The 27,539-nt window shown below is 40.4% G+C and overlaps 1 protein-coding gene and 1 long non-coding RNA gene across 2 annotated transcripts in view; one reads left to right on the forward strand and one right to left on the reverse strand.

Moving 5' to 3' along the window:
• Positions 1-653: 653 nt before the first annotated feature.
• On the reverse strand, positions 654-8,979 carry LOC114436627 (uncharacterized). Its single transcript, XR_003670699.1, has 4 exons — positions 8,966-8,979; positions 6,316-6,324; positions 1,398-1,399; positions 654-898 (listed from the first exon to the last, which is right to left on the reverse strand). It is a non-coding gene; the product is annotated as an uncharacterized LOC114436627 (long non-coding RNA).
• A 7,228-nt stretch (positions 8,980-16,207) lies between these two features.
• The window catches only part of LOC114435948 (receptor-type tyrosine-protein phosphatase gamma-like), a 234,170-nt gene continuing 222,838 nt past the window's right edge, over positions 16,208-27,539 (forward strand). The window contains exons 1-2 of the mRNA XM_028405936.1: positions 16,208-16,232; positions 16,578-16,760. Coding sequence (XP_028261737.1) covers positions 16,208-16,232; positions 16,578-16,760 — 208 coding nt within the window. The remainder of the gene's footprint in view (positions 16,233-16,577; positions 16,761-27,539) is intronic.

Below are 27,539 nucleotides of genomic sequence, written 5' to 3' on the forward strand. Positions count from 1 at the left end.
GTTTTACCACTCGGTGGTCTCCAGCGTCATCTTCTACGCTGTAGTGTGCTGGGGCAGCAGGATGAAGACGGCCGACACCAACAGACTCAACAAGCTCATTAGGAAGGCTGGCTCGGTGCTGGGAGTGGAGCTGGAGTCTGTGGTGGAGGTGACGGAGAGGAGGAAACTCCTCAGTATTCGGAACAACACGTCTCACCCCCAGATGACACACTGCTGTCCTACAGGAGCACATTCAGTGGTAGACTGAGACTTCCGAGGAGCAACACAGAACGCCACAGGAGGTCCTTCCTGCCAGTGGCCATCAGACTGTATAACTCCCCTTTCTGTAGGGAGAAGAGCTAGATAATCATGTCAGGCATCACTGTCATTCCCTCCACTGGTCTATATTTATGTTTACTTAGCACCTTATATCTCCATATTTGTATCCATGTATCATATATTGTGCTCATACTGCGTACTGTACTCTGATTTGGATCATAGTGACACTCTTATACTCTGTACTGTACTATACTGCATTTAATGTAACTTAATACCTCTGGCACAATAATTTCTTTCGGGATTAATAAAGTTTTATCTTATCTTATCTTATCTTATCATTGAGACCGCCTAATATTTTCGGTTTCTGAAGTGTGACCAGTTTGATTCTTGGGGTTTTATTTCTCCAGTAGTATTTATTTATGGATGTGTCAAGAGATTTAAACCAGGTGAGAGGTGGGTGAGATGGGATCATTGAGTAGGTAGTTGACTTTGGGGAGAATTGACATCTTGACTGTTGCTATTCTACCTAGAATGGATAATGGAAGGTTCATCCAACGTTAAAGGTCATCATTTATAGTTTTGAGGAGTGGGGTGAAATTAAGACGGATCAGCTCTGACAGCCTGGAGGAAATGTGGATGCCTAAATAGGTGATGTGGGTTGTGCAGAAGGGGATCGGTGTTGTAAGGGCTGCCACATCCTGACTGCTCATGTTCAACAGGAGTATGGAGGATTTGTTCCAGTTTATTCAGTAGTCTGAGATACGTGCAAATGAGTTTATGACTTATTACTAATTACCTCCTGTAATGATGATTGCAAATTTTGAATACAAAGTAGTATGTCATCGGCATAGAGACTAATTTTGTGGTGCATGTTGGGAGTTTGGGTTCCTGTTATGAGGTGGTTCTGACGGATGGCTGCTGCTAAGGGTTCAATGAAGATGGTGAATAGAGCAGGGGCATCCTTGCCTGGTTCCCCTATGCAGAGTGAAGCTCTGTGATGTTTGACTGTTAGTAATGACTGTAGCTGCAGGAGAGGTATATAGTGTTTTAACCCAGTTTATGAATGATTCCCCAAAGCCAAATCTGTGAAGGGTGTTAATGAGGAATGACCAGTTAACTCTGTCAAATGCTTTTTCTACATCTAATGTGACTATGATTGATTTTAGGCAATGTGACACTGAATGATGTATTAAATTAAACAGTCTGCGTGTATTATTGGATGAATTCCTTCCTTTAATGAAGCCTGTTTGGTCCGGATGAATTATGAATGGAATGATCCTTTCTAATCTGTGGGAGAGTGCTTTGGTAATGATTTTTATGTCAACATTGAGAAGTGAAATATGGCAGTAACTTGAAGGTAGGGTGGGGTCTTTGTTTGGTTTCACAAGGAGTGAAATGGATGCTGTGTTCATATTAGGTGGAAATCTAGAGTTCTGTTGTATTTCAGTTAGCATTCTACTGAAGAGTGTGGCAAAGATGGACCAGAAGTGTTTGTAGAACTCAGCAGGGAAGCCATCAGGTCCAGGTGCCTTATTGTTGGGCATTCTAATCAGAGCAGAGTGCATTTCTTCATTTGTTAAGGGAATGTCTAAGGTGTTTTTTTGTTCTGTTGACAGCTGGGGTAAATCTAGGTTGTAGAGAAATGAGTTAATGTCTTCTTCTTTTGGGTTGTTATCTGAGGAGTAAAGGTTGGCATAAAATTCTCTGAATATTTGATTTATTTCTTCTGGTGAGTTTGTTGGCTTCCCTGCTGAGTTTGTGATGGTCAATATGGTTGATTTCTCCTTATTTCTTTTGATTTGGTTTGCTTCTTGGCGAAGTCTACTGATTAAAAAATGTATTCTTTTATTCAGGATTTCATTTATTTGTAGCTTATATTGTCTTAATTTCTTCCCGATTTCCTCTGTTGGGCTGGTTGCATTGATGCTTTCGAGCAGTTTAATTTTTTGTTCTAATTCAGATTCTTGTTTGTTTTCTTTCTTTTTCTTATTAACTGAAAATGAAACGATAATGCCTCTCATCACGCCTTAACCCATTTTCCATACAAGAGTTGGTGATGACTTTGAGGAATCATTCATTTCCAGGAAGGAGGCCCACTCTCTTCTGATAAGACTGTCAAATTCTGGGTCTTTCAGGAGAAATGTGTTAAAACGCCATCTGGTAACTGGTTTGTGTGACCTCGGTAAGTTCCATTTGAATGACACTGGGGCATGGTCACTAATGGTGATTGGGTGAATTTGGTGGTCAGAAATATTTGGGATGATTGAGTTACTGGTGAGGAAGAAATCAATGTGTGAGTATGAATGATGAACTGGTAAAAAGAAAGAATACTCTCTTGCGGTTGGGTGTCAAGCATCGCCAAGACCAAAGTCTCTCATGAACTGGGTTATTGTTTCTATGGATTGCGAGGTGCGTTTTGTTCCAGATGTATTGGATCTGTCTATTGATGGGTCTATTACTGTATTAAAGTCACCACCGATTATTATTGCAGTCAGAAAAGTAAGATATGGAGGAGAAGAAGTTATGAAAAAAGGATGGGTCATCTGTGTTTGGGCCATATATGTTACCAATTGTCAGTGGGCTATTATTAACAGATATATTAATGATGATGAAACTTCCTTATGGATCTGAGATTGTGGGGGATTTTAATTTGGCATTATCAGGTTCGAGAGGTGTGTTTCCTGTAGTAAGCAAATATCTGCCTGGATTGAAGTGAGATGATTAAATAATTTATTTTTCTTTGCCGCGATCTCCCATACCATGAACATTCCATGTAACAAATTTTAGAGCTGACATGGAGGAGTATCAGTGATAGAAAAGTTCATTATGCAGAGTTGGTGAGTGTTTGTGAGAGTGTGTGGATATATGTAGGTAAGTGTATGAGTGTATGTCTGTGTGTAGTCTTTGTACGAGTGGCTTGCATGTCTATATGAGCAAAACACAACAAAACAAGGGGAGGGGGGATTATACACATAAAAACAGGAAACAAAACAAAAACACTTAACAATAGAGCAAAACGTATGATACGCCACATGTCAGAGCACATGCTGTGCGGGCGTCATGTAGGTGTATTTATTTTTTATTGTCCTTATGAGTTATGGTAATGAAAAAAAAGGAAAAAAAGACGAGGTGAAAAAAAGAGAGAGAGAGAGAGATTCAGAGGGGGGGTGGGGGGGGGTTAACTGGAGAGGCTGTGATGTATAGGGTTTACATTTGGAGGGGGCTAGTACAGCCAGGGGGTGATATCCGTTTATATAAAGTTTGTCCACAGAAATGACTGCTTTCTTCCCTCTGAGATCATTTGTTTGCGGATTGGGAAAAGTTGTTTTCATCTGTCTATGATTTCTTTTGGGTATTGATCGTTTAGTCCGTAGTCTGTCCCTTTTAGCTATTTTCCTTGTCGTTTGACTAATTCCTTTTGTTTCCAGTGTTCGAATTTGGCGACAATCGGACGGGGTCGGTTGTTGTTGCTATTTTTTTGGCCCAGGCGATGAACGTGGTGAAAGGTGATACTATTTATGGTGTCTGTGGGAAGGTTGAGATGGTGTTTCATAAAGTCCCTCACCGTTTTTTCTGGGTCTTCGTGGTGTGTTCATGAATGCCCGAAAAAACCAAGGTATTTGTCATGCTGCGTGCTTGTAGGTCCAGAATAGTTTGTTTAATGACTTTATTTTCGACGATAATGGATGTAAGCTGGTTTGTACCAGAGGTAAGCTGGTTTGTGATAGTTTTAATCTTGCCATCTTGGATCGTGCACCGTCACGTGAGTGTTGCGTTCACAGTGGCATTTCCCGTTCACATTCCCAGCTAGCAGTTGGATTTAAAGATACAGCACATGATAGAAAAGTAGCTAATGTCAAATACAATTTTACAGATTTTACAGAGAGGTTTCAAAATGGGAATAGAGGATGAATAAAAAGGAAAATGGAAACAACCAATGAAAACCAATGAAACAACAGCAGACACTGACAAATACATAATCAGACTTGCAAATTAAAAGAACAATGTGGATATTCATGGCTGGAATTGTTGTATCGCTTAACATATATGTTCACAAAGCTGTTAAGGGGTCAATGTCTGCTAAATCTTTAGGCCCATTTTACTATGGAATAAGTGCAGTAAAACATTTCAGTCCAGGTATAAATATCTGTCTGAAGTAAATGTATGGGATAAATTAAGGTTTGTTAATTAAATTTTAAGCACATTTTTAATAAATCCTTGACCAAGCCGATTTTTGATGCAATACCTATTTGAGTAAAAGTTGTGCAGCTGTCATCATGATAAGCATGAGCATAAGCAGTTATATTGTAGTTGTCAGAGCTTAATCAGTTATGCCAAAGATAAAGGTACCCACATACATGCAGGATGTATAAAGAAATCCAATTTCTGTTCCTGTTTCCATGGCATTGACCTGACCTGACATTGTGTCCATCTCTTTGTATTTATTTATCCAGCTTCTCTGTTAATGTTCTTTCTGTTATTTTCTGTTATCTCACCTCTGTGTTATCTCACCTCAAAGATTTACATGTTCTGCTGTATGTTTGAGCACATCCAAAAATGTTAAAATTTTCAGAAGAAAAAAAAAATCCAGGCACTGCAATTATGTAGTGGTCATCAGACATGCATGTTTAAGAATATAGTAGATGATGTTTTAATGAGAGAATACAAGAGATGGAAATCATGTAGGCACTGCAATGCAGACTTTGACAGACACAACATTCACCATACTTGACAATCCTCCAGCAGCATTTGTTTATCAGGGAATTAAACAGTTATACGAGCTGCATCTTTTCAACTTGCTTTTATATTTGATTTCCTGAGATTACATTTTCTAACAAAACAGCATCTGACTGCATTTTTGTTCTTCTGGAAGTGCTCAGGAATGCAGTTTTAGCTGCTGCTGTGACTAAAACATGCTGATGCATCCATAGATCACTGGAATCTAATCAATGGATCATTTACATCGTTCTTCCAATTGTATTACGTTATTAAGAGCAAGCTTTTTATAGACAGAGAAAAAGCAGATGTACACAAAAATTGCATTTGTTATTAAATATAGTGTGACATTTTTAACATTGACATATGGTCATATTTTTTCCAGACAGCCAAAATGACATATCTGGCTACAGGGCTGACAGGACACAGTGTAGCAAGAAAATACTGAAAGTCTACAGGAGCCAGAATGGTGGATTGTGGCCTAAACTTTCCAGACAGGATGCTTGTTCCACATGTGGCTGATTCTTTTGCAGAATGACCCTCTCAAAAAACATCAATTTACTTTCCTTTTCACTCACAATTATGTTTTTTAATCACGTGAAGTATGCCTTCTCTCGACACAAAAATGCAGCTTTTGGTTGATAATGCATCCACCAGATACAATGGTCAACATTTGGATGCCTGACATCACATGGTCGTGGGATCGATACAGCCTCAAAAAGAGGAGGAGGCAGAGGTACAGGTATAGGTCACTGCTGTGTCATTTTCACCCACAGTTAGGTTTTGCTTTAATTCGCAGTTGGAATTAGGCATTAAAAACTACTGGTTAGGCACTAACAAAACAGTAAGGGATTAGCTAAAGATCATGGTTTGTCTTCAAACACACAAATTCCTAACACATTTTACCAGGAAAAACTGTTATCCTGCCTGCTGATACTGTCATTAAGATTAAGAATTACTTTATTAAATTAAATTGTAGTAGCAGCATATCAAAGAACAATAAATACATATATACAACAATATACACTACCGTTAAAAAGTTTGGGGTCACTTGAAAATGTCTTTTTTTTTTTTTAAAAAAATGTTTTTTTTTTATAAATGAAGATAACATTTAAGTAATTAGACATACAGTCTAGGCATTGTTGGTAAATGACGATTGTAGTTAGAAAAGGCTGATTTTTAATGAATTATACACAAAGCTATTAGGGGTGGGACGGTTCAGGAAAAAAATCCGGTACACGTGTTTCGGTTCAGGGCGCGTGTTCTGTTCGGTTCTGGACATGCGCATCAAGTAATACAGGGAGGCATTTTTACCACAGCATGGAGACAAGTGTTGGCAACTTGGCATCTCTCTCGCTACATTTCAAAAGCAACTAATGACTCTGGTGACGTTTGAAAACTGACGTGAAAGCACGTATCATACCGCAGTCAGGCTACTCTCCTCGACTAGCAGCGGCTGTGAGCTCCTCCCCCGCATCAACCCACTCCCAGCTGGTCAGTCTCTCTGTAGCTTCACGCAGCAGGTTCAGCTGCAGGCAGAGCAGAGACCCACAGTACTCTGTCCAATCGTGCGCAAAGCTGCTGCTGGTCCCGTCAGTGCTTACAGAGCAGGATGTAAATAGCATATTTCAATGGCAAAAATAAAAACAAAACCACGGACATCAGTACTGTTAGCATTGCATAGCTCAGCCTAGTCATAGAGTTCAGTCTATCCAACTAGCATGTCGTTCTCTGTCCGACGGTGGGAGTATGTGCGCACACGTGTCTGTGTGTCTCGGTGTGTGTACACACATCGGGCCTCTGTGCGCAGACAGCAGCGGTGAATTGTAAACGCACAACCATGCAGACAGAAATGACATGCTGCCGTGCAAATGAGATAAATAACATGAGCTGTTTAGTTTGTTTAATAAAAGACCAAGGTGTAGACCTGTTCTATAGGAAAGGTTTTCTTAAATGGCTTCTGTCATGATCTGGTGCTATATAGAAATTAAAAAGAAATGAAATTGACTTAACCTGATATCATGATAGGGGGAACACTGAACTGATTCTTAAATATGCTAAATGTTGATTAATTAGGATATATATTTTGTGCTCATCTGGTATTTCCAGACTGTTAAAAATAGAAAAAACCACAACATTGTAAACCGAACCGAACCAAAAGCCGTGACCTCAGAATGGTGATACGAACTGAACCGTGGATTTAGTGAACTGTTCCACCCCTAAAAGGTATACAGAGGCACTTTTCCAGCAACCACCATTTCTATGTTCTAATGGTAAAAAGGGTAATTGATGATTAGGAAACTCCTGTGAAATTGTGTTAGCACAGCTGAACTGTTATGCTGATCAGAAAAGCTATAGAACTTGCCTGGTGATGTTACAACCCTCCGCTAGGGGAGAGAGGGTTGAGAACATTGACCAATCAGGACAAAGAGATTGGTTTAAAGTTGTTTACTGATTATTCAGCAAGTGATTATAATAACCAAGAATTTAACACGTTACAATAATTTACAATACAAAAGGAAACGAAAAGTGAACAGGAACCCTGCCAAAGCCGTATAAGGTAAATCAAACAAAAGAACAAACAAAAGAACACACCTGATTACGGCAACAGGTGGAATAAAACAGGCCACTAACTAATCGGCCGGTGGAAGGTGAAATAAATACAATGCAACACTTTTCTATACGGATAAACAAACACAAATAGTACCAGAACGAAAAAATCACAACCACGAGGTTGGAATTACATACTAAGACTTTCTTACTACCGAAACAAAAAGGGACCGCCTACCAAAAGGGTTCACACAGAAGCGGTTTCCACAAAACAAGTTACAAATGAACGTACAAATGAGGCGAAACTCAATTAACCAGTTCTTACTATTCCACACAACAAGCAAGCAATCAAATAAGCTATGCCAGAGAGAGAGAGGGGGAGAGAACTCATGCCAAACAGGGCTCCAAGTCTTTTCCCGTCGGTGTGTCGTTTCCGTCGCCTTTTCAATGGGCTTCCTGAAGTGCAGCCTGGTGATTGGTTGAGGAGCAACCCAATCACGCAGCGTCAGGTCTTCAGTCCCCCAATCCATGCAGCTCCAGCTCAGCCTGTTCAGTGTCCATTCATTAGGTTCACACATACAATCCACAAATCATACAAACGGCCCGGGGGCCGTAACAGGTGACTCCAAACTTTTGAACGGTAGTGTATATATAAGAAAAAAAACATATAAATACATATAAACTTACCCAGTGGCAGAATATATACATACACACACATAGTAGAAGAAAAGAAAATGAAGGTAAATACACAGTTAATGTAACTATAAAGTTTAAGTTGCACTTGTAATGATGCTTAGTCCAAGTTTGGGAGCACAGCTCTGACAGTTATGTAGACAATTATGTCTACATAATGTGTACGGTTTCATGTGTACTGTTTCAGGTCTGCTACCAGACATTCCATGTCCTTTCGTTATCATTATCAGTTTCTGTTGTGTGAATATATAGTTGCAGTTGCTTCCAAGAAAAGGTGTAATGAAGCTTTTGGGGATTTCTGTTTGCTTGTAGTATTTCCTTTCAGCCTATACTACAGTACATCCACTTCAAAATATCTCCGAGAGGTCACTAGTGTTCACGTATAAAGAGACAGAACATAGTTTTGTATGTATAAAGACACTGAATATGATACTACAGAAAACCAATACTCCAGTACAACTACTTAGCTGCTGATAAATTGAGGGCAGACCCCTCCTTTATATAAAATCACTGGTTTGATTCAGAGGCAAATATATTATAGCATGCATGGCTTCTCTGAATAGCCTTACTTTTATTGAGTTTATTACAATGCCACAGAACTACTACAAGAGAGGTGACACAAGGTTTACTCGTCAAAAATGATACATTTAGTTTGCCAGATAAAGCAGGTTCACATGTAAATGGATCTCTCAAACCTTTTTTTTTAGACAGGATTGTGCTATTTCCTGCACACATTAATCATTTACACTTGTATAGATCAAATCACGGTCAAAGCCATCCACCTTTAAAAGTGACCAATTCAAATGTGTATTTGTCCATGTGCCACCAAGCCATTTTCATGTCTATAAAGTTGCAAAGAATTAACTTGTGTTCTGGACATTAGTTGTTCTTCTTTCTGTGTGTTTTGAAAGTTTTGCTGGATAAATCTACACACTCAGACACACATAAAAAAGCAGACAGTAAATGTTGCAAGAGGACAGTTAATTGTCTCTGACAACTCCAATATGTCTTACTGGATACTGAAATTATAGAAGTTCTGATAAAAGCTAGTAAACACTGATGTTGATGTATAGAGTAGACACTACCCTACTACAACACTTCACCAACTCAAATGGCTCCTGTATAGGAGCTATAATGCAACTTTTTGCCTGCTGTTAAGAGGTACAGAGCTGTCATCTTAATGATGTGTGTTCTTTCAAGTTGTAAACAACTTGCCTTTCTAGATGATGTGAACACAGGAGAGTGTGGTCCAAGACTGAAAATGAGGTTTGACCTCAGCTAAATACATATCCCATTAGTAACACATAGGCATGAATGTCATATGGTCGGTATTCATTACATCTAGCCTCGTGTTTCAGCATTCAGTTCAATTCAATTCACCTTTTACATATGACAGGTTGTTATAATAGAAACACTGAGAAACGATGTATTGGATTTATATGTATTTTAGCTGATATGTTATTTAACTTAATTATACTAGTACTACATGGAAAGTGACATAGGCAGGTATTTGTCAGAGGGCCGAATGCTGTTTTAGCATGTTGATCTGAATTGAGAGAGACCTGCAGAAAGATACAGAGAGAGAGACCACTGTCAGCATAGGCCTATAACAGCTTAGCTATGATGAAGTCTAAAGACTTAGAGTTTACGAGTTAGTGAGACTGTTCTACCCATGGTTGGATGTCAACAAGTGGCTGTATCTATACCTATCCTACCCAGATTGCTAACTGGTTCCATAGTAGCGGTGCCTTATAGCTAAAGGCTCGTCCTCCCATTCTACTTTTATGAATTACAAAAAAACTACAAGAAAACCTGCACTCTATTCTCCTATACTCTTTATTCAGTGCAAACCGTCTTCATAAAACAACTCATGTCTTGTCCTCCACATTGTAGTTATTACAGTTTTTTCTGATTGCTTAAGCACATTTCTGTAACTATTGGCTATTTGTGAAAACCCTACACACAAATAAAAAAACCTTACACCAAATCAGCAAAACATTGTAGATCTCTTGCAAAAGCTAATACATCTTGCTTAACTCTTCAAACCTTTGTAAAAATGGTATTTTTGTACCACACAGTTAACACAAACCATCATATTACTAAGCACACAATGTGCCAACTACACACTGATGGTATTAACTGAAAACACATCTGGCTTTTGCTTTCTCTGTGCACAAGGTCTGTCCATGTGAGGTCAAACTTTTGTCATAAATAGTTCTATAAACACAGGGATTCAAATTTCAAGTATGAATGTTTATTCACACACATCAAAACAAACACAAGAAAGCATACAATTTCACTGAAAGAGAGAGAGAGAGAGAAAATCAGTCTCATTGTCTCTCTGGGTCCGGCCACAGAATTTCATCAACATCACATGCAATGTCTTCTAGTCCAAGGCACCGGGGAACATGTCTCCTGGAGTGCCGTATCCAGGCCTGACATGATGCCTGGTCCATATCCTCGCATGCCTCCTTCCAGATGCTGGATGTCTAGTAATTCTGTGGAGTAACAGTTTCGGTTTTACATGTACAGTATTGTTGTTTTTCTCATTAGAGTATGGTACTACTACAAAACTTAGTGTGAGGGAACTGTACTAACCCATTCTCCTCAATATGTCCTTATGATGCTTGCTACAGTGTAGCGGCTCAGGCTGAACCCGTTGTCCAGCTTCCCTCAGGGTCATTCCATGGTTGATCACATGATGCACTATTGTAGCTCCGATGACATCAGTAATTCTATTTCTTCTTACCCTTCCTCATGTTGATGAAGATTCTCAGTCATCCAGGTCATCATACATAGAGAAGATTGAAGCAAGGCGTCTGGACTTGTAGAGTTTTCTAGAAGACGTTTCGCTGCTCATCCAAGCGGCTTCATCAGTTCTAACTGTTTGGTGGGGAAACATGGTTTATATGTGGTTACAGACCTATGTGGGTTGGTCTGGGTAAAACTTAAAAAACTTAAAAACAATAGCACTAAATGTTTCCATACTTACCTGTGATGTTCTGGCTGACTGGGCCAGGTGTGTCTAACGACTGGCTAACGACTATGAAACTGCCGGAGGGGGACTGGTTGACAGCCCTTTGTTCTTACTGTGAGTATGTGCAAACTTCCTGGGAATGGATGGAATCACTGCATTGTATGTGGTAGAGAGATGATGTCTGAGGCCACCACCTCTGTTAAGGGAAGGTTTTTCCAGCTTAACATAGATGGCTTCCTTGACTCCTCTTTCATACCACCTTTCCTCCCTGTCTAAAATGTGAACGTTGTTGTCCTCAAAGGAGTGTCCTTTGTCTTTGAGGTGGAGGTGAACAGCTGAGTCTTGTCCTGAGGAGGTGGCTCTCCTGTGCTGAGCCATTCTTCTGTGGAGTGGTTGTTTAGTTTCTCCAATGTACAGATCAGAGCATTCCTCACTGCACTGGACTGCATATATCACATTGCTGTGATTCTCCCTGGGAATCTTATCCTTCGGGTGAACCAGTCTCTGTCTCAGTGTTGTCATAGGTTTGAAATGGACCGGGATGTCATGGTTGTTGAAGATCCTGCGGAGTTTCTCTGATACTCCTGACACATGGAATGGAGATGTTCTTTCTCCGCCTGGTGTTGTCCTTCTTCTTGTTGTTGGGGGGTCTTGTTTTTGTGGCTTTGATGAGTGCCCACTTCGGGTAGCCACATGTTTGCAGGGCCTTCCTGATGTGGTGTTGCTCCTTCTTCTTCCCCTCTGAGCTGGTGGGTACAGTTTGTGCTCTGTGCTGCAGGGTCCTGATGACTCCCAGTTTGTGTTCCAGTGGGTGGTGTGAATCAAACAACAGGTACTGGTCCGTGTGTGTGGGTTTCCTGTACACTTCCACATTGAGGCTCCTGTCCTCCTCAATATGTACTGTGCAGCCCAAGAAGGCCAGATTGTTGTCCTTGGTGTCCTCGCGAGTGAACTTGATGTTGTTATCCACTGCGTTGATGTGTTCTGTGAACCGTTCCACTTCGTGGGGGTGGTTCCAGGATAGGAACTCAGGGCTCTTCTCTCCACTTCTTCCATGTAGAGGTTGGCCACAATAGGAGACACAGGTGATCCCATCGCACAGCCGTGCTTCTGTCTGTAAAAGTTCCCATTTCCCACTTACCCTTCCTCCTTCCTCTTCACCTCCTCGTCCTCTTCCTCTTCCTCCTGCTTCATCATGTCCTCATCCTCCTCTAATTCTCGTTCTTCTCAGTCTCCTTCTCCCTCCATTGTTCTCCACACTGAAGTTTACCTGTGGCTTATTCACAGAGCTCATGCTGATTGCAAAGTGAACTAATGATGTAAAACAGTTCTCACATGTGACAGTGTAGCGAGACAGTTGGCAAATTAGTGTAAATACTAGCCATAAATGTGTGTAGTTTTACTAGGAGTGTGTTGATCATTTGGAAGTTGTGTGTAAAGCAGTGAGTTGTGTTTACAGTTCAGCAACAAGAGTGCTGTGAAGTGGATTATATTTATACAATTGCAAATTGTGTGTTACAAAAGTGCAAATTGAGTGTAAAGCAGTTTTTTTGCTTTTAGTTTTGCAAACTCAGTGAGTGATTTTGTTAAAACTATTAATAGTTTTAGAAATTGTGCTATAAGAATTATTGTTAGTGTTTAAGCAATCAGAAAAAACTGTAACTGAAAACACATCTGGCTTTTGCTTTCTCTGTGCACAAGGTATGTCCATGTGAGGTCAAACTTTTGTCATAAATAGTTCTATAAACACAGGGATTCAAATTTCAAGTATGAATGTTTATTCACACACATCAAAACAAACACTAGAAAACATACAATTTCACTGAAAGAGAGAGAGAGAGAGAAAATCAGTCTCATTGTCTCTCTGGGTCCGGCCACAGAATTTCATCAACATCACATGCATGCAATGTCTTCTAGTCCAAGGCACCGGGGAACATGTCTCCTGGAGTGCTGTATCCAGGCCTGACATGATGCCTGGTCCATATCCTCGCATGCCTCCTTCCAGATGCTGGATGTCTAGTAATTCTGTGGAGTAGCAGTTTCAGTTTTACATGTACAGTATTGTTGTTTTTCTCATTAGAGTATGGTACTACTACAAAACTTAGTGTGAGGGAACTGTACTAACCCATTCTCATCAATATGTCCTTATGATGCTTGCTACAGTGTAGCGGCTCCGGCGGAACCTGTTGTCCAGCTTCCCTCAGGGTCATTCCATGGTTGATCACATGATCCACTATTGTAGCTCCGATGACATCAGTAATTCTATTTCTTCTTACCCTTCCTCCTTCCTCTTCACCTCCTCGTCCTCTTCCTCTAAATTCACGTCCTAGTCTTCGTCCTCCTCCTCTTCCTCATGTTCCTCCTCTAATTCTCACTCTTCTCAGTTTCCTTCTCCCTCCATTGTTCTCCACACTGAAGCTTACCTGTGTCTTATTTACAGAGCTCATGCTGATTGCAAAGTGAACTAATGATGTAAAACAGTTCTCACATGTGACAGTGTAGCCAGACAGTTGGCAAAATAGTGTAAATACCAGCCATAAATGTGTGTAGTTTTACTAGGAGTGTGTTGATCATTTGGAAGTTGTGTATAAAGCAGTGAGTTGTGTTTACAGTTCAGCAAAAAGAGTGCTGTCAAGTGGATTATATTTATACATTTGCAAATTGTGTGTTACAAAAGTGCAAATTGAGTGTAAAGCAGTTTTTTTGCCTTTAGTTTTGCAAACTCAGTGAGTGATTTTGCTATAACTATTAATAGTTTTAGAAATTGTGCTCTAAGAATCATTGATAGTGTTTAAGCAATCAGAAAAAACTGTAACTCTTCAAACCTTTGTAAAAATTGTATTTTTGTACCAAACAGTTAACACAAACCATCATATTACTAAGCACACAATGTGCCAACTACACCCTGATGGTATTACATTTTTTTTCTGAATGCTTACAGTTTTGTCTGATTGCTTAAGCACATTTCTGTAACTATTGGCTATTTGTGCAAAACTCTACACACAAATAAAAAAACCTTACACCAAATACGCAAAACATTGTAGATCTCTTGCAAAAGCCAATACATCTTGCTTAACTCTTCAAACCTTTGTAAAAATGGTATTTTTGTACCACACAGTTAACACAAACCATCATATTACTAAGCACACAATGTGCCAACTACACACTGATGGTATTAACTGAAAACACATCTGGCTTTTGCTTTCTCTGTGCACAAGGTATGTCCATGTGAGGTCAAACTTTTGTCATAAATAGTTCTATAAACACACAGGGATTCAAATTTCAAGTATGAATGTTTATTCACACACATCAAAACAATCACAAGAAAACATACAATTTCACTGAAAGAGAGAGAGAGAGAGAGAGAGAGAGAAAATCAGTCTCATTGTCTCTCTGGGTCCGGCCACAGAATTTCATCAACATCACATGCAATGTCTTCTAGTCCAAGGCACCAGGGAACATGTCTCCTGGAGTGCCGTATCCAGGCCTGACATGATGCCTGGTCCATATCCTCGCATGCCTCCTTCCAGATGCTGGATGTCTAGTAATTCTGTGGAGTAACAGTTTCAGTTTTACATGTACAGTATTGTTGTTTTTCTCATTAGAGTATGGTACTACTGCAAAACTTAGTGTGAGGGAACTGTACTAACCCATTCTCATCAATATGTCCTTATGATGCTTGCTACAGTGTAGCGGCTCAGGCTGAACCGGTTGTCCAGCTTCCCTCAGGGTCATTCCATGGTTGATCACATGATCCACTATTGTAGCTCCGATGACATCAGTAATTCTATTTCTTCTTACCCTTCCTCCTTCCTCTTCACCTCCTCGTCCTCTTCCTCTAAATTCACCTCCTAGTCTTCGTCCTCCTCCTCTTCCTCATGTTCCTCCTCTAATTCTCACTCTTCTCAGTTTCCTTCTCCCTCCATTGTTCTCCACACTGAAGCTTACCTGTGGCTTATTTACAGAGCTCATGCTGATTGCAAAGTGAACTAATGATGTAAAACAGTTCTCACATGTGACAGTGTAGCCAGACAGTTGGCAAAATAGTGTAAATACTAGCCATAAATGTGTGTAGTTTTACTATGAGTGTGTTGATCTTTTGGAAGTTGTGTGTAAAGCAGTGAGTTGTGTTTACAGTTCAGCAAAAAGAGTGCTGTGAAGTGGATTATATTTATACAATTGCAAATTGTGTGTTACAAAAGTGCAAATTGAGTGTAAAGCAGTTTTTTTGCTTTTAGTTTTGCAAACTCAGTGAGTGATTTTGCTATAACTATTAATAGTTTTAGAAATTGTGCTATAAGAATCATTGTTAGTGTTTAAGCAATCAGAAAAAAACTGTAAAGTAGCTAGCTTCTGAATGCTTGTAGCCTACAGACCATTTACCATTTACACTGATCAAAATAATATGTAGCTGAAATTTCTTTAAGGCGTAACTTCTACTGATGACGTAGACTTTTACGTTTCTAAAACTACTACTGTGTGAAATTCACAGACAGCTGGGTTGAAAAGGGTTTTGCATCCTGTATCTGATGCCTAGTAGCCTAAGCTGATTCTAAATGTCATGCTTTTCTAAATAATTTGGAAAACACAGGTTCCTCAGTTCTGCTGCCTCAGGGGAGTGTTTTAAACTTTGGTCATAACATGACCTGGATGAATGAGAGCCCTCACAGACACAGTGTTTATCCAACATGTCTTTAACATCATTGGGATACAATATAATCTTCACTGCAGCTCATGGCTTTACACATAGCAGTCTGAAATTGGAAAATGACATAATATCTACAATGACTTAAACACTAGATATGATCTGCTAGAAGTGATTAGTAACCAGTCTTGATGTAAATACTGTACAGCATGTTACAGTAATATATGGGCTCTGTTCCGCTTACTCTCTCACTCTCTTACTCCAGTTTCATTTTGATATTCTGCAGTTTAAATAAAAGATCAAAATAAACAAATGGAATGTACAAGTATGTTCTGTTTCTGCTGGCCCGCAAATCACAGTGCCCAAAGATGGGGAACACTGGGGAGGCCTCAGGCAAACAGCCTGTCTCCAGTGTACCCAGCAGCTACAGCCGCCACTCACGGAGGTGTTAAAGCAGAGCACTGTAGCATTTCTGTCCTGGTTTCTCCTCTAACTATATTTCTCCCACAGCCACTGCAAAAAGTGTCTCAAGTGCTCCTTTGGCCTGAGGCTTTCACTCTGGACATTTACTGTCAAAGGATGTCCTTCCACACACACACACACACACACAGCAGCCTCCCTTTGACCTTTGTCTTATGGTGGTTATACCTACTTTCAGATATAGGGCAATACTCACAGACAGATATTCTCATATCACTGTGTTCTTCTAGTGATTCCAGTATGTCTACACTTCCCCAGGTATATATGGACCAGATGAAGGCTGGGCATCTGCCTACCCAGAATGTAGAGAGAGAAACCAGTCGCCAATCAACATTGTGGACCAGGATACCAAAGTATCCACAGAGTATCAGGATCTGACACTGGAAGGCTTTGACAATGAATCCTCCAATAAGACGTCAATGAAGAACACTGGAAAAACAGGTAGTCATTTTTTTATGTTTATAAAATATAGAAAATGAAAATTAGCCATTTAGAATCGTGGAAGTAAAGCTGTTTATATTAAAATGAAACATCTGCCCCACTATTATGATCAGGGTCAGTTTATGGTTTGCTGAGGAAAATCAAACATTCATATTTTACATTCAAGTGCAAAATTGAATAAAAAAAATAAACACAGACATCCTTTATAAGTAATAAAATACATTAAGTAAACATCACAAAGTCTAATTATAGACAAACTATCAGTTGATTAAATAGTGTCATCACATTTGATTCAGAAAATAAGAGGATGTTAGATACTCCTGTCCAAACACACAGCTGTGCTCTGGGTACCACTCAGAATGCTGTCATCAGTAATAGCAACCACCTGTGGCCTATGCCTCTCAAAAGCCTTTCAACTCCATTTCTCCACTGAGGGAAAAGGATCATCCATCTTAGTGACAACCTGGAATTGTGAAAAAATACATGTGGCTCACCAGGAAGGTCCTCGAGATGCCAGGAGAGTGGAATGCAGATGGCCTAAGTGCTGAATTCGACAGCCAGTGACACCTGCCATGGCACTTGCACTAATACGGATGCAGCATGTCTGAATGAAAATGTGATGTGTGCTCTTCATCATAAATGACTTCCTGCATATTGCACCTGTCTTGTTTTATGATAGTGTGCAGGAGAGTGATGCAACAGATGTTTGACATTCAGACATCTACAGTCACATGTTAACAATCATCATTGGCTGCTACTTTTATAGTGGGGTTAAAAACATTACTCTCAATGTGTTGATTTAATATCCAGGAGGGGCTGCTACTATCTCTGGGGTGTCCAAATCCCATATCATAATAAACACTATTTGAAAATGCCAAATGTTCTGCTAATATCCTCTATAATGCTTGCTGTTTATTAAGCCATGCATGTTAACAGTGCCATTTGTCGTCTCAGCTGAAGTGTTAATTATACAGTCATCCACTGAGGCAAATGTCAGCTAACTTTCAAAACAGCTACACAATGGTGAGGGAAAAACCCCTTCCACCCCAAGCCCATTTTTAAGGCATCAGCTTGAAAATAGCATGCCCAAAATGAATTGAGTATATCTCAGCAACCACTAGGTGTATTTGAATACTTTTAGTGTCATAATAAAGGGGACACCTGGGATTGGCACAGTTGTGTAAGTATTAGTGTATATGCCTCTGGCTCTTTGTAAATTAAGATGGCACAATGTAGAAATGATAAAAAATGTGCTTGTCTGTTGAAAATGTATACTTTTACAATGAATATCTCCTTACAAATTATGTAGATGAAGCAATCTAGTTATCTCAATCTGTAGCTAAGCAGCCAAGTTTTTATTCCATTCTAATTAAGGGAAACAAAATTATAGAGGGTTTAGTCCAACCTATGTAGACATTATTTCAAAGATGGCCGCTATGTGCAGCCATCTTGGAAATTTTTGCAGGTCTTAAAATTTAATAAACCAAACTATATATTTCACTTTTAAATCACTATTGGTGTTCATCACTTCTATTTACATCACTTTTTACTTGTATACATACATTATTACACATCTATAGGTTATAACAGATGTATAAAGCAGATAGGTCACGCCCACCTAATGCTAAGCTAATACCTTGACAAATATGCAGGCTCATAACTTCACAATGGACGGGTTAATTAAGATGATTGACACCTTGACACCTCTGTCAGAAGGTCAGAACCAATAGATTTGACAGGTAGTAGTAATATTAGTGCTAGACTCACCAATGACCAGCCACATGGAAGATTAAAGCTGCAAGCAGCATTGCGGGCCCTTGCGCACCTTGCGATCTGCAGGGCCATCCCAGTTTCCTGTCCTATACTCTCCTGTCCTATGCTCTCCTCTCCTCTAATTTCCAGAGACGTACAATACACATATGTTTACAACAGTAACTTCCTGCTGCCAGTAGGTGGCGCTGTGATGGTATAATCCTATTAGCATATATATCTGTTCAGACTCGGGTCCATAGCAGTACTGTAAGATTTTGTCCACATTGCATGAATTATGTTGGTGGTACTGCAGAAAATACAGTGTTTCTTTGTAATGGCGAATGGTCAACTTTGAGGCCACGCCCCCGCCACACTGTAACACTTTTGTAAGAGTTTTGGAATGCGTATTCCCTGTGGTGTCCTGAGTTGACACAGTGAGTTTCAGCTCAATTGGATGAAGTATGTGAGGCGTGAAAAGTCACAAATCACCAAAAATTAACAGAAATTTCAAAATGGCGGACTTCCTGTTGGGTTTGGAGGGGTGGTCCAAGAGACTGTTTTGTGCACACTTTTTGTGTGAAAAATAATAATCCTAAGGACCGTTCACCACCTTCTCCCCCCAAAAAACTCCTCCACAAACATAATAAATGCCTAATCCTAATATTTTTAGTCTTGAATAAACACAGACATGTTGGTCTATCTGAACCAAGCATTTATTGCCTTCAAATATGACTGATTATTGCAAATTTACAGAAGAAAGACAGAATTTTTTGTTACTCAGTCTAAACTAGTGATTTTTTACTTTTATATTATATATTCTAATTTACCAAATGTTTATAATATAGCAAAACAACTGTAACAGTGTCAATTGGTAAAGTCTCAGCTTTCATATGACACGTTGTTTGTTTGTGTGACTTGAAGTATCACAGAGCTAGCAATAACCATGTGGCAAGTGGGTCGACTTTGATATGAGAAGTTTATTTTGATGAGTGATAATTGATTTGCATGGTGTTGAAGTTATGTTTGATGTATGTAAATATGGCTTATATGTGCTTGTAGTAAAGTTTCTCCAGTTTAATTTGATATGCAATATGATTATTTATTTACATGGTTCGTACAGTGTTATATGGCTGTTATTTTTTGGGTGCATGAAAAAGCCCCCAAAAATTGGGGCCGTGGGGTGGATAGGGTTAAAAATAAGTCTCCTGCAGCTGTTTAATATTCTGGGGATTCAAGTCATTTGATTTCAGAGAGTTGATTTAGGTTCAACTTGAAAAAGCATTATAAGTCATGAAATACAGGTGTTGATGTAATGTGCTCGTCTTTCTCCAGGCAGGTGAAGTAGCAGCAGTCTTCGGGGACAACTGCAGCTCATATTCACATTGTTTTGGCCCGCCATGGCATTTATAAAGTTTATGGTAATTTAAAGTTAATTATACAGTATATTTTAGTATAAAAGAGCTCATAAATTTACTTTTAAAGTAGAGACAATGGAGACTGCACAGAAACAGTTCAGCTCATTTGGTGGTTTTCAAGAAGAGGGGTGAAGATATGCAAATAGTCAGGATACATCATCAAACATTAGAAATAGGATAAATGGACCGACTATATATAGATAATACCACTTCATAAAAGCTGTTTGTAGCAGTACAGAAAATGAAAAATTCCTACAGTCTTGTTCCAGTTCTGATTTTTGTTCCCAACTTCCAGTGACTGATTAAGGTCATGGAGTGTGAGTAATTGTCCTGTCCATTCTTCAGTGGTTTTATCTTGAGCAAGTCACTGAGATGTGAGACATTTGTTTGTCTGAGTGCAGGCAGCTCATTCAGGTGAGGCAGTCTGTGTGTTGACATTCCCTGTCGGAGCGGACTGGCTCGCTGACCTTCATGTGGAGGATCACTGGCACTGACACCTGCTAGCACATGCAGTGCAGCGGGCAGGGAAAGAGAACACCTCATCATTGCAGACAAGATGAAAAATTCCCCCACACATTTGATGCCGATTGCCCTCAGGCTTTCAAGAATACATGCAATCCTTCAGGCCACCCCAAGGAAAAATAGATTTTCATGATGGCCACCTGCAAAGTAAGAAACACAGCAGAGCATAATTTAAATGGATTTGAGGTACGACAGCATGTAGAGAGCCATGAAAAAATCCAAACACAAACAACAGCTGCGAAACAAAATGGCGCGCAGCTTCTGCTCTCCCCTGCTACATAATGCATGGCTAAAAAGACAAATGTCCCTGCATTCTGCCATGAGTTATGCATGGTTTTTGTACAGTTTTTAAACGACAGATGAGTTTTTATCTCTGGAATCACCAGGTTGAGGTGCTGCTAAATGCTGTGATGGAACCATGAAAACAAGAGTCAGGAACCAGAGATTCAGAGGACTGAAGTACAAAAGGGGCTAAGGCTAGGTCAAGACATGCTAAGGTCATGCACAAAAAACATGAGGCAGAAACACAAAGGGCTAAAGCTAAGACTAGGTCAAAAACACAACCTGCAGTCATACACTGAAGGCTGCTGGAGAACAAGACAAACTAGGAGGCTGGTAAGCTTGTTGATGGCACAAGACGAACTGGCAGGGAGTGAAGGGAAGCACACACATAAGCTGTGTCCCAATTCAGGGTCTGCATCCTTCGGAGTGTGCATTTAAAGGCCGCATACGTCACAACACTGTGCTCATTTCGCCAAAATTCGAAGGGTCCTTAAAATGCGGCCTTCAAATTATTTTTAGAACATGGCATTGATAACACTAACTTGTAGCCACCGTAAGCTAACCGAGACGCTCACGTAACATTAAAAGTCGTCACTTTCATATGTCACAAGCTTGGATTTTAACTTAGCGTAACATAGCTTATTGTAACTGTGCTGATATTCGTATACCTCACATCAGGCACATTTGTTCTGTACATTAGTCTACAGTTCACTCCTACAATAGGAGCTGTCAAAGCTGAATGCAGCTGAACAGATAACATTATATATGACGTGTTGTGAGCCCAGCTGTATTTCTGCGCTGTTAATACTGTAAAAGTTGTGATTAACCCGCTGGAGTCAATTGACGCGCCTGCGCGTCTTTTTCGCATGGCCAATTTAAGATGACGTAGCAGCAAGACACAGCGTCGCTGACTCTCTGTTTGTGTTAAAAGTGGGGACTTCAAACTATATACAGGTTTTTAAATTGTTTTAATATGTCAAGTAAAACCCGAGTTATGATAAATAATATACGCATGTTTTTTCATGAACATTTTCGCCACGTTCGCTGCGTGTTTACTGCGAGTTTATGCAGGCAGATACAGGAAACACCGGCGTAAGAGCAGCTCTGACCGGCATGACATCATACGTGACACCCTCGTTGCTATTGGTGGAAAAATGCACCACATCAACCAATCAGAAAATGTTTATGGCACCACATGGTATTTAGTTGCTAAGGGAAGATTGTGGGAGAAACGCCGGCGAATGACAGACGGTGATAGCGATAGCGAGTTTTGACAATGGACAGATTTGTGATATTTTGCATGTTTGGAGTGTATAGCTAGTGTGTGGTGAAGTGTGTTCAGTGTGTATTGCAGTGTGATTTAGTCGTTTTATTGTTTTGTGCACCATGAGACGGCTTTTGAATGTGGAGCAGGCAGTGTGGCTCTTCTTTGAGCTGGAAGGCGCAGAGGGAGACACGGGGACAGCGTCTGAGTTTGATGACGTGTTGATCCGTCATGATCCGATGACACCCTGGAAGTGTCAGGCCTGTGATGTGCCCCTCTGTGTTGTGGTGGACAGGAACTGCTTTTTGAAGTGGCACAAATAATTTGTGTGACACCTGTACTGTATATAATACTTGTAAATAGCTGTACAAAAAACGCCTGAGGCGTTTACTGCATTCAAGGGTAAATAGTTGTAAATAATTTAGTTTTTTGCTACATTTTCTACATATTTTTTTAAGTGTACAATTTGCATAAGCATTCTAAGTTATAAAAATGATTTGTTAAACATGTTTGTGGTTTGCACAGTAAAAAATCTAACTTTTTCCCACTCGGATTTTATATTTTTTGTGTGATTTTAGGTCCAGTGTGTTAACACAGTATGTCAAAATGAAAAAATAACACCATAGTCACACTTGTGGGGTTGTACTGAAAAGAATGACACTAAACAAAGCAAGGTGAACCATTTTTAAGCTGAAATATAAAGATAAAATTAAAAGCAGTCAAAATGGACCATTATACACATGACTCCAGAGGGTTAAATAGTCAATAAAGTGTAGTTTATTATTTTAATAATAATAATAATAATAATTTTATTATTAGTATAGTATAAAGCTTAGTTCACTTATTGTCATTATTATGTCAAATAATCATTTTGACTGATGACATAAATAATATGCTTTACATGTCATTTTGTTGTACGGAGCAAGGAGCAGAGGGAAACAGAAGAAATCTTACAATTTATAAGGGATGACATGAGATTGCAGAAGGAGGCTGACCAAACTTGGTAGAAAAATTCATTCGCCCGAAAAATTTTGAAATTTGCTGACTTTTGAAATGCACATAGAAAAATGGCTCTATAGCGCCCCCAACGCGTAGCCCCTCTGGTCGGTTTGACACAGGATTTTGAAAATTTGCACACATATGTATCACCTCAAGACGCACAAAAAAGTCTCTTGGACCCCACCTCCAAACCCAACAGGAAGTCCGCCATTTGAAAGTTTGTGGCCATTTTTGGCGATGTGTGACGCTGCTGCAAAACTTTTCACGCCTCGCATACTTCATCGGATTGAGCTGAAAGTCACCGTGTCCACTCAGGACACCATAGGGAATAGACGCATTCCAAAACTCTTACAAAAGTCTGACGGTGTGGCCGGGGCGTGGTCTCAAAGTTTGACCATTTCAGAGGAAATAGGAAGTCGCTATAACTTATTCGTTTTCTGTCCGATCTGTATGAAATGTCACATGTATGATCAGAGTCTGACCCTAAACACATCTATACAACAATATTGAGGCTTTGACTGAGCGCCACCTACTGGCTACACAAAATGTTGTGTTTTCATAGGTTTTTCTGCATGCCCCTGTGGCCTGTTTTGGGGAGGCTCATGAAAATTGGCACACATGTGTATCACCCCAAGATGCACAAAAAAGTCTCTTGGACCCCCCCTCCAAACCCAACAGGAAGTCCGCGATTTTGAAATTTCTGTTAATTTTTGGCGATTTGTGACCCTGCTACAAAACTTTTCACGCCTCGCATACTTCATCCAATTGAGCTAAAACTCACTGTGTCAACTCAGGACACCATAGGGAATAGATGCATTCCAGAGATCTTACAAAAGTCTGACGATATGGTGGGGGCATGGCCTCAAAGTTAACTATTCGCCATAACAAAGGAACTCCATGTATTTTTTGCCCTAACACGTAGCCCCGCTGGCCAGTTTGACACAGGATCATGAAAATAAGCACACATGTGTATCACCCCAAGATGCACAGAAAAGTCTCTTGGACCCCCCCTCCAAACCCAACAGGAAGTCTACCATTTTGATTTTTTTTTGTAATTTTTGGCGATTTCTGACCCTGCTACAAAACTTTTCACGGCTCGCATACTTCATGCAATTGAGCTGTAATTCACCGTGTCCACTCAGGACACTATAGGGAATAGACGCATTCCAACACTCTTTCAAAAGTATTACCGTGCGGCGGGGGTGTGGCCTCAAAGTTGACCATTCGCCATTAGAAAGGAACTTGCTCTATTTTATGCATTACTACCCATATACTTCATGCAATGTGGACAAAATCTTACACTACTGCTATGGACCCGAGTCTGAACAGATATATATGCTAATAGGATGATACGGTCATAGCGCCACCTACTGGTAGCAGGAAAGTTTGGTTGTAAACATGTGTTCGTTGTATATCTGTGGAAATGAGAGGAGGAGAGCATAGGACAGGAGAGTATAGGAGACGAGAGCATAGGAGAGAAGACTGCGATGACCCGCGGATCGCAAGGTGCGCGAGGGCCCGCAATGCTGCTTGCAGCTTTAATTGTCATTGTGTTCTTAAACTCTTCTATCCTTGTTACATTATGTGTTTCATTACTTATTTATAATTAAAGTTAAGTATAATTAAGTAAACTTTGGAACAACTTCTCAGTGACAACAGTAAATTTATTTTTCTGTTATGTACAATAATTACAAAGATAAAATTTGAACATTTCAACTATTTACCAGTGGGCATTATGAAAATGTACAAGTTATTATTTATAAAAGATCAGCAGAAACTACAATTTACAAAGAGCATATATATAAATGTTTGGCTGAGCAGGAGTCCTTGGTGGCTGCTGGACTGGATGGGATGCCACTAATGGCTGTGAGTGGGACATCATCTGGGGGAGGGGGATGCATTTCTCCACTGTCCACCACATCGTCCATCAGGGTTTGCAGGGCTGATAATCGGTGGCTGCCATGTTACTAAAAATGTTTTTAAAAAGGGCAAAAATAATAATAATTAAAGCTGCAAGCAGCGATGATCAGGCCCTCGCACTCCGCACGACCGCCCCCTCCCCGTCACGCCGTCCCTTCCCTCCTCTGCTCCCCCCACGAGCTGCTGCGATTTTGCCAGCGGTGGGAAAAAGCCGGCAGACAGAAGCAGAGATGTGTCAGTGCAACAAATCTCTCAATATATGTAAAAATTGTTAGTGTGCAGTAACCTCCTCTTTACAGTAGGTGGCGCTGTCCACAGATGTCCACACGTGGTCGGTGTCAGGAGTGTATTTCATGTAAAAAATTTGAGGATTTTAGGAGCATCCGTGGCAGAGTTATATCAGCTGCAGTACCGTATGTGTCCACTGGGTGGAGCCAGACACCATGAGAATAGTGGAGACCTGTCTGTGCATCAAACCTCAAAAAACATTTGATTTATACATGAAAATTGTCCAGAAGCAGTTACTTTCGGTTTCCTGTAGGTGGCGCTGTGCAGGTGACTCATGAGCATGCAGAGGTGTTGGGGGATGGACCGTTATGACATGAAAAAAATTGGAGGACGTTAGGACGATGCACGGCGAAGTTATAAGCAGTTGATGTTTCATGGCGAAGGTTCAACAGTCGCCACCGCCACAGGCAGCCTGATACAGGAAACCAAACAGGTGTCTTTGTAGGACTTCAAATCTGTGATCCTCATTTGGCTGTGTAATGACAGGGAAGGATTAAACATTTTGAGATAAGTGCATGTCAGTGAAGAAGTGACATGGCACTTCCTGTCTCCACCACAAGGGAGCGCTATAGATCATGATGACATAGAGACGTTCAGGGAGGGGCTCTGACCACGTGCAGAAAGTTTGAAGCCGTTTGGAGCAAAAACAGAGTAAAACAATACTTTCACGGACCGGCACAGAAAAAAAAGTGCATAAAGAGACAACTTACTCTTATGCTTAATTAGTGGGAGCCTTTGAGCTTTCTCAGCAATGAGGCGGTCCCATCTAGGGATAATGGGAGACATGACACCCGAAGTGTGTTTCTTATGTCCAGTCCACTCCGTAATTTTGTTTTGGCCGTCATTAATTGCTTCAGTCGTTCTTGTTCATGTTTTCTTCCATGGCTTGTCTTTTAATGCAGGGTGCTCGGTCTCGCAGTTTTGAAGGCTTCGTTGCCTCATTTGCGTGTCTGTCGCCACATCACTCAGAGCGGACTTGGTGTGTGAGAATCACCTGTTGCAATAAATCCGTATTTTAAATAGGACTCCTGATATAGTCTTTTAAATGCGGGTTTCTTTTTCTTTGAAGGGGTAGGCTCCTCTTCTTCTGTCTCCTCGTTAGGCCTTTTCCCCTTTCCGAAGAAGCTCTCCAAAGACGTTTGTTTTTTATTCATATTTGCTTGTGGGCTTAATTTTGGGGTGCCGTATCCCGTGACCGAGACCAGCGTCTGGGCAGGTGCTTAAAGGCACAGGCGGATGAATCTGATCGATTTATAAATGAAACGGCTTTCAGACTCAGATAATGAATAATATATGTTTTGCTCAGTCTTTCTGTGCAGCCCAGTACCAAATGACCCACGGACCGGTACCGGTCCCCGGCCCGGTGGTTGGGGACCACTGGTGTACATCGTGGAATTTTTGTCCAAGAGGCTTTTTTTCTTGTCACGAGGCGATACATCAGTGTACCGAGTCTGAAGTCTGTAGCACTTGCGGTGAATATTTTCACACTTTAGGGGGCGCTGCAGAGGCATGCGGCCACGCCTGGTGACAGTGTCAAGTTGCGATTTTCGTCGGGGGACAATTTTGTGCCAAGTTTAGTGAGTTTTTAGGGCTCTTGCACCATTCGGTGCTCGGGCCCTAATAATAATAATAATAAAAAACGCTTGCATTTTAATAGGGCTCTTGCACCATTCGGTGCTCGGGCCCTAATTACTTCAACAGAACAACAAGTTTCCAAAACAGCTTAAAATATGAATAGCTATAAAATATGTATACTCACCCTCCAAAGGTAATGATGGTCAGGTCATGTCCTCCAGGACAGACAGCTGATCCTGCCAGGGAGCACCACTGGCTGCCTCCAACCAGCAATAACTCTCTGGTGTAGTGACATACCTGAGGCACAAAGGTAAGGTGCAGCGCTGATGCTTAATGACAACGTTGAAGCAGTGATTTATTGGCAGGGTTCTTACACATTTAACTATTTAATTCAAAGTATTACAAAAACCCTGTATCAAGTGTTACAATTGAATAAAATATAAATTACATTGAATCATATTTGTCAATCTACTGATTATATAGCTAGCGTTTGCTCAGTAGCTGGTATATTAATTATGATCAATAGCAGCTTAACGTTACCTCCCCAAAGCGCTCTCCCAGCCTGAAAGAAATTAGCCTTCACCGGTTGTGCTGCCACTGGAGCCGTCTCTTCTCTTCCTCCAACAACAAGTAAACATATAAAAAAAAATCCAGATTTCTAATTCCAAACTGTTGTCCCGTTTGTCTGTGGTCTCGTTTGTCTGTTCTGTCGTTTGTTGTCTCGTTTGTTGTGTAGTCCATGTTGTGTCACTGTCCGATTTT

The sequence above is a fragment of the Parambassis ranga genome, chromosome 5, assembly GCF_900634625.1.
Source record: "Parambassis ranga chromosome 5, fParRan2.1, whole genome shotgun sequence".
Classification (NCBI taxonomy): Eukaryota; Metazoa; Chordata; class Actinopteri; family Ambassidae; genus Parambassis; species Parambassis ranga.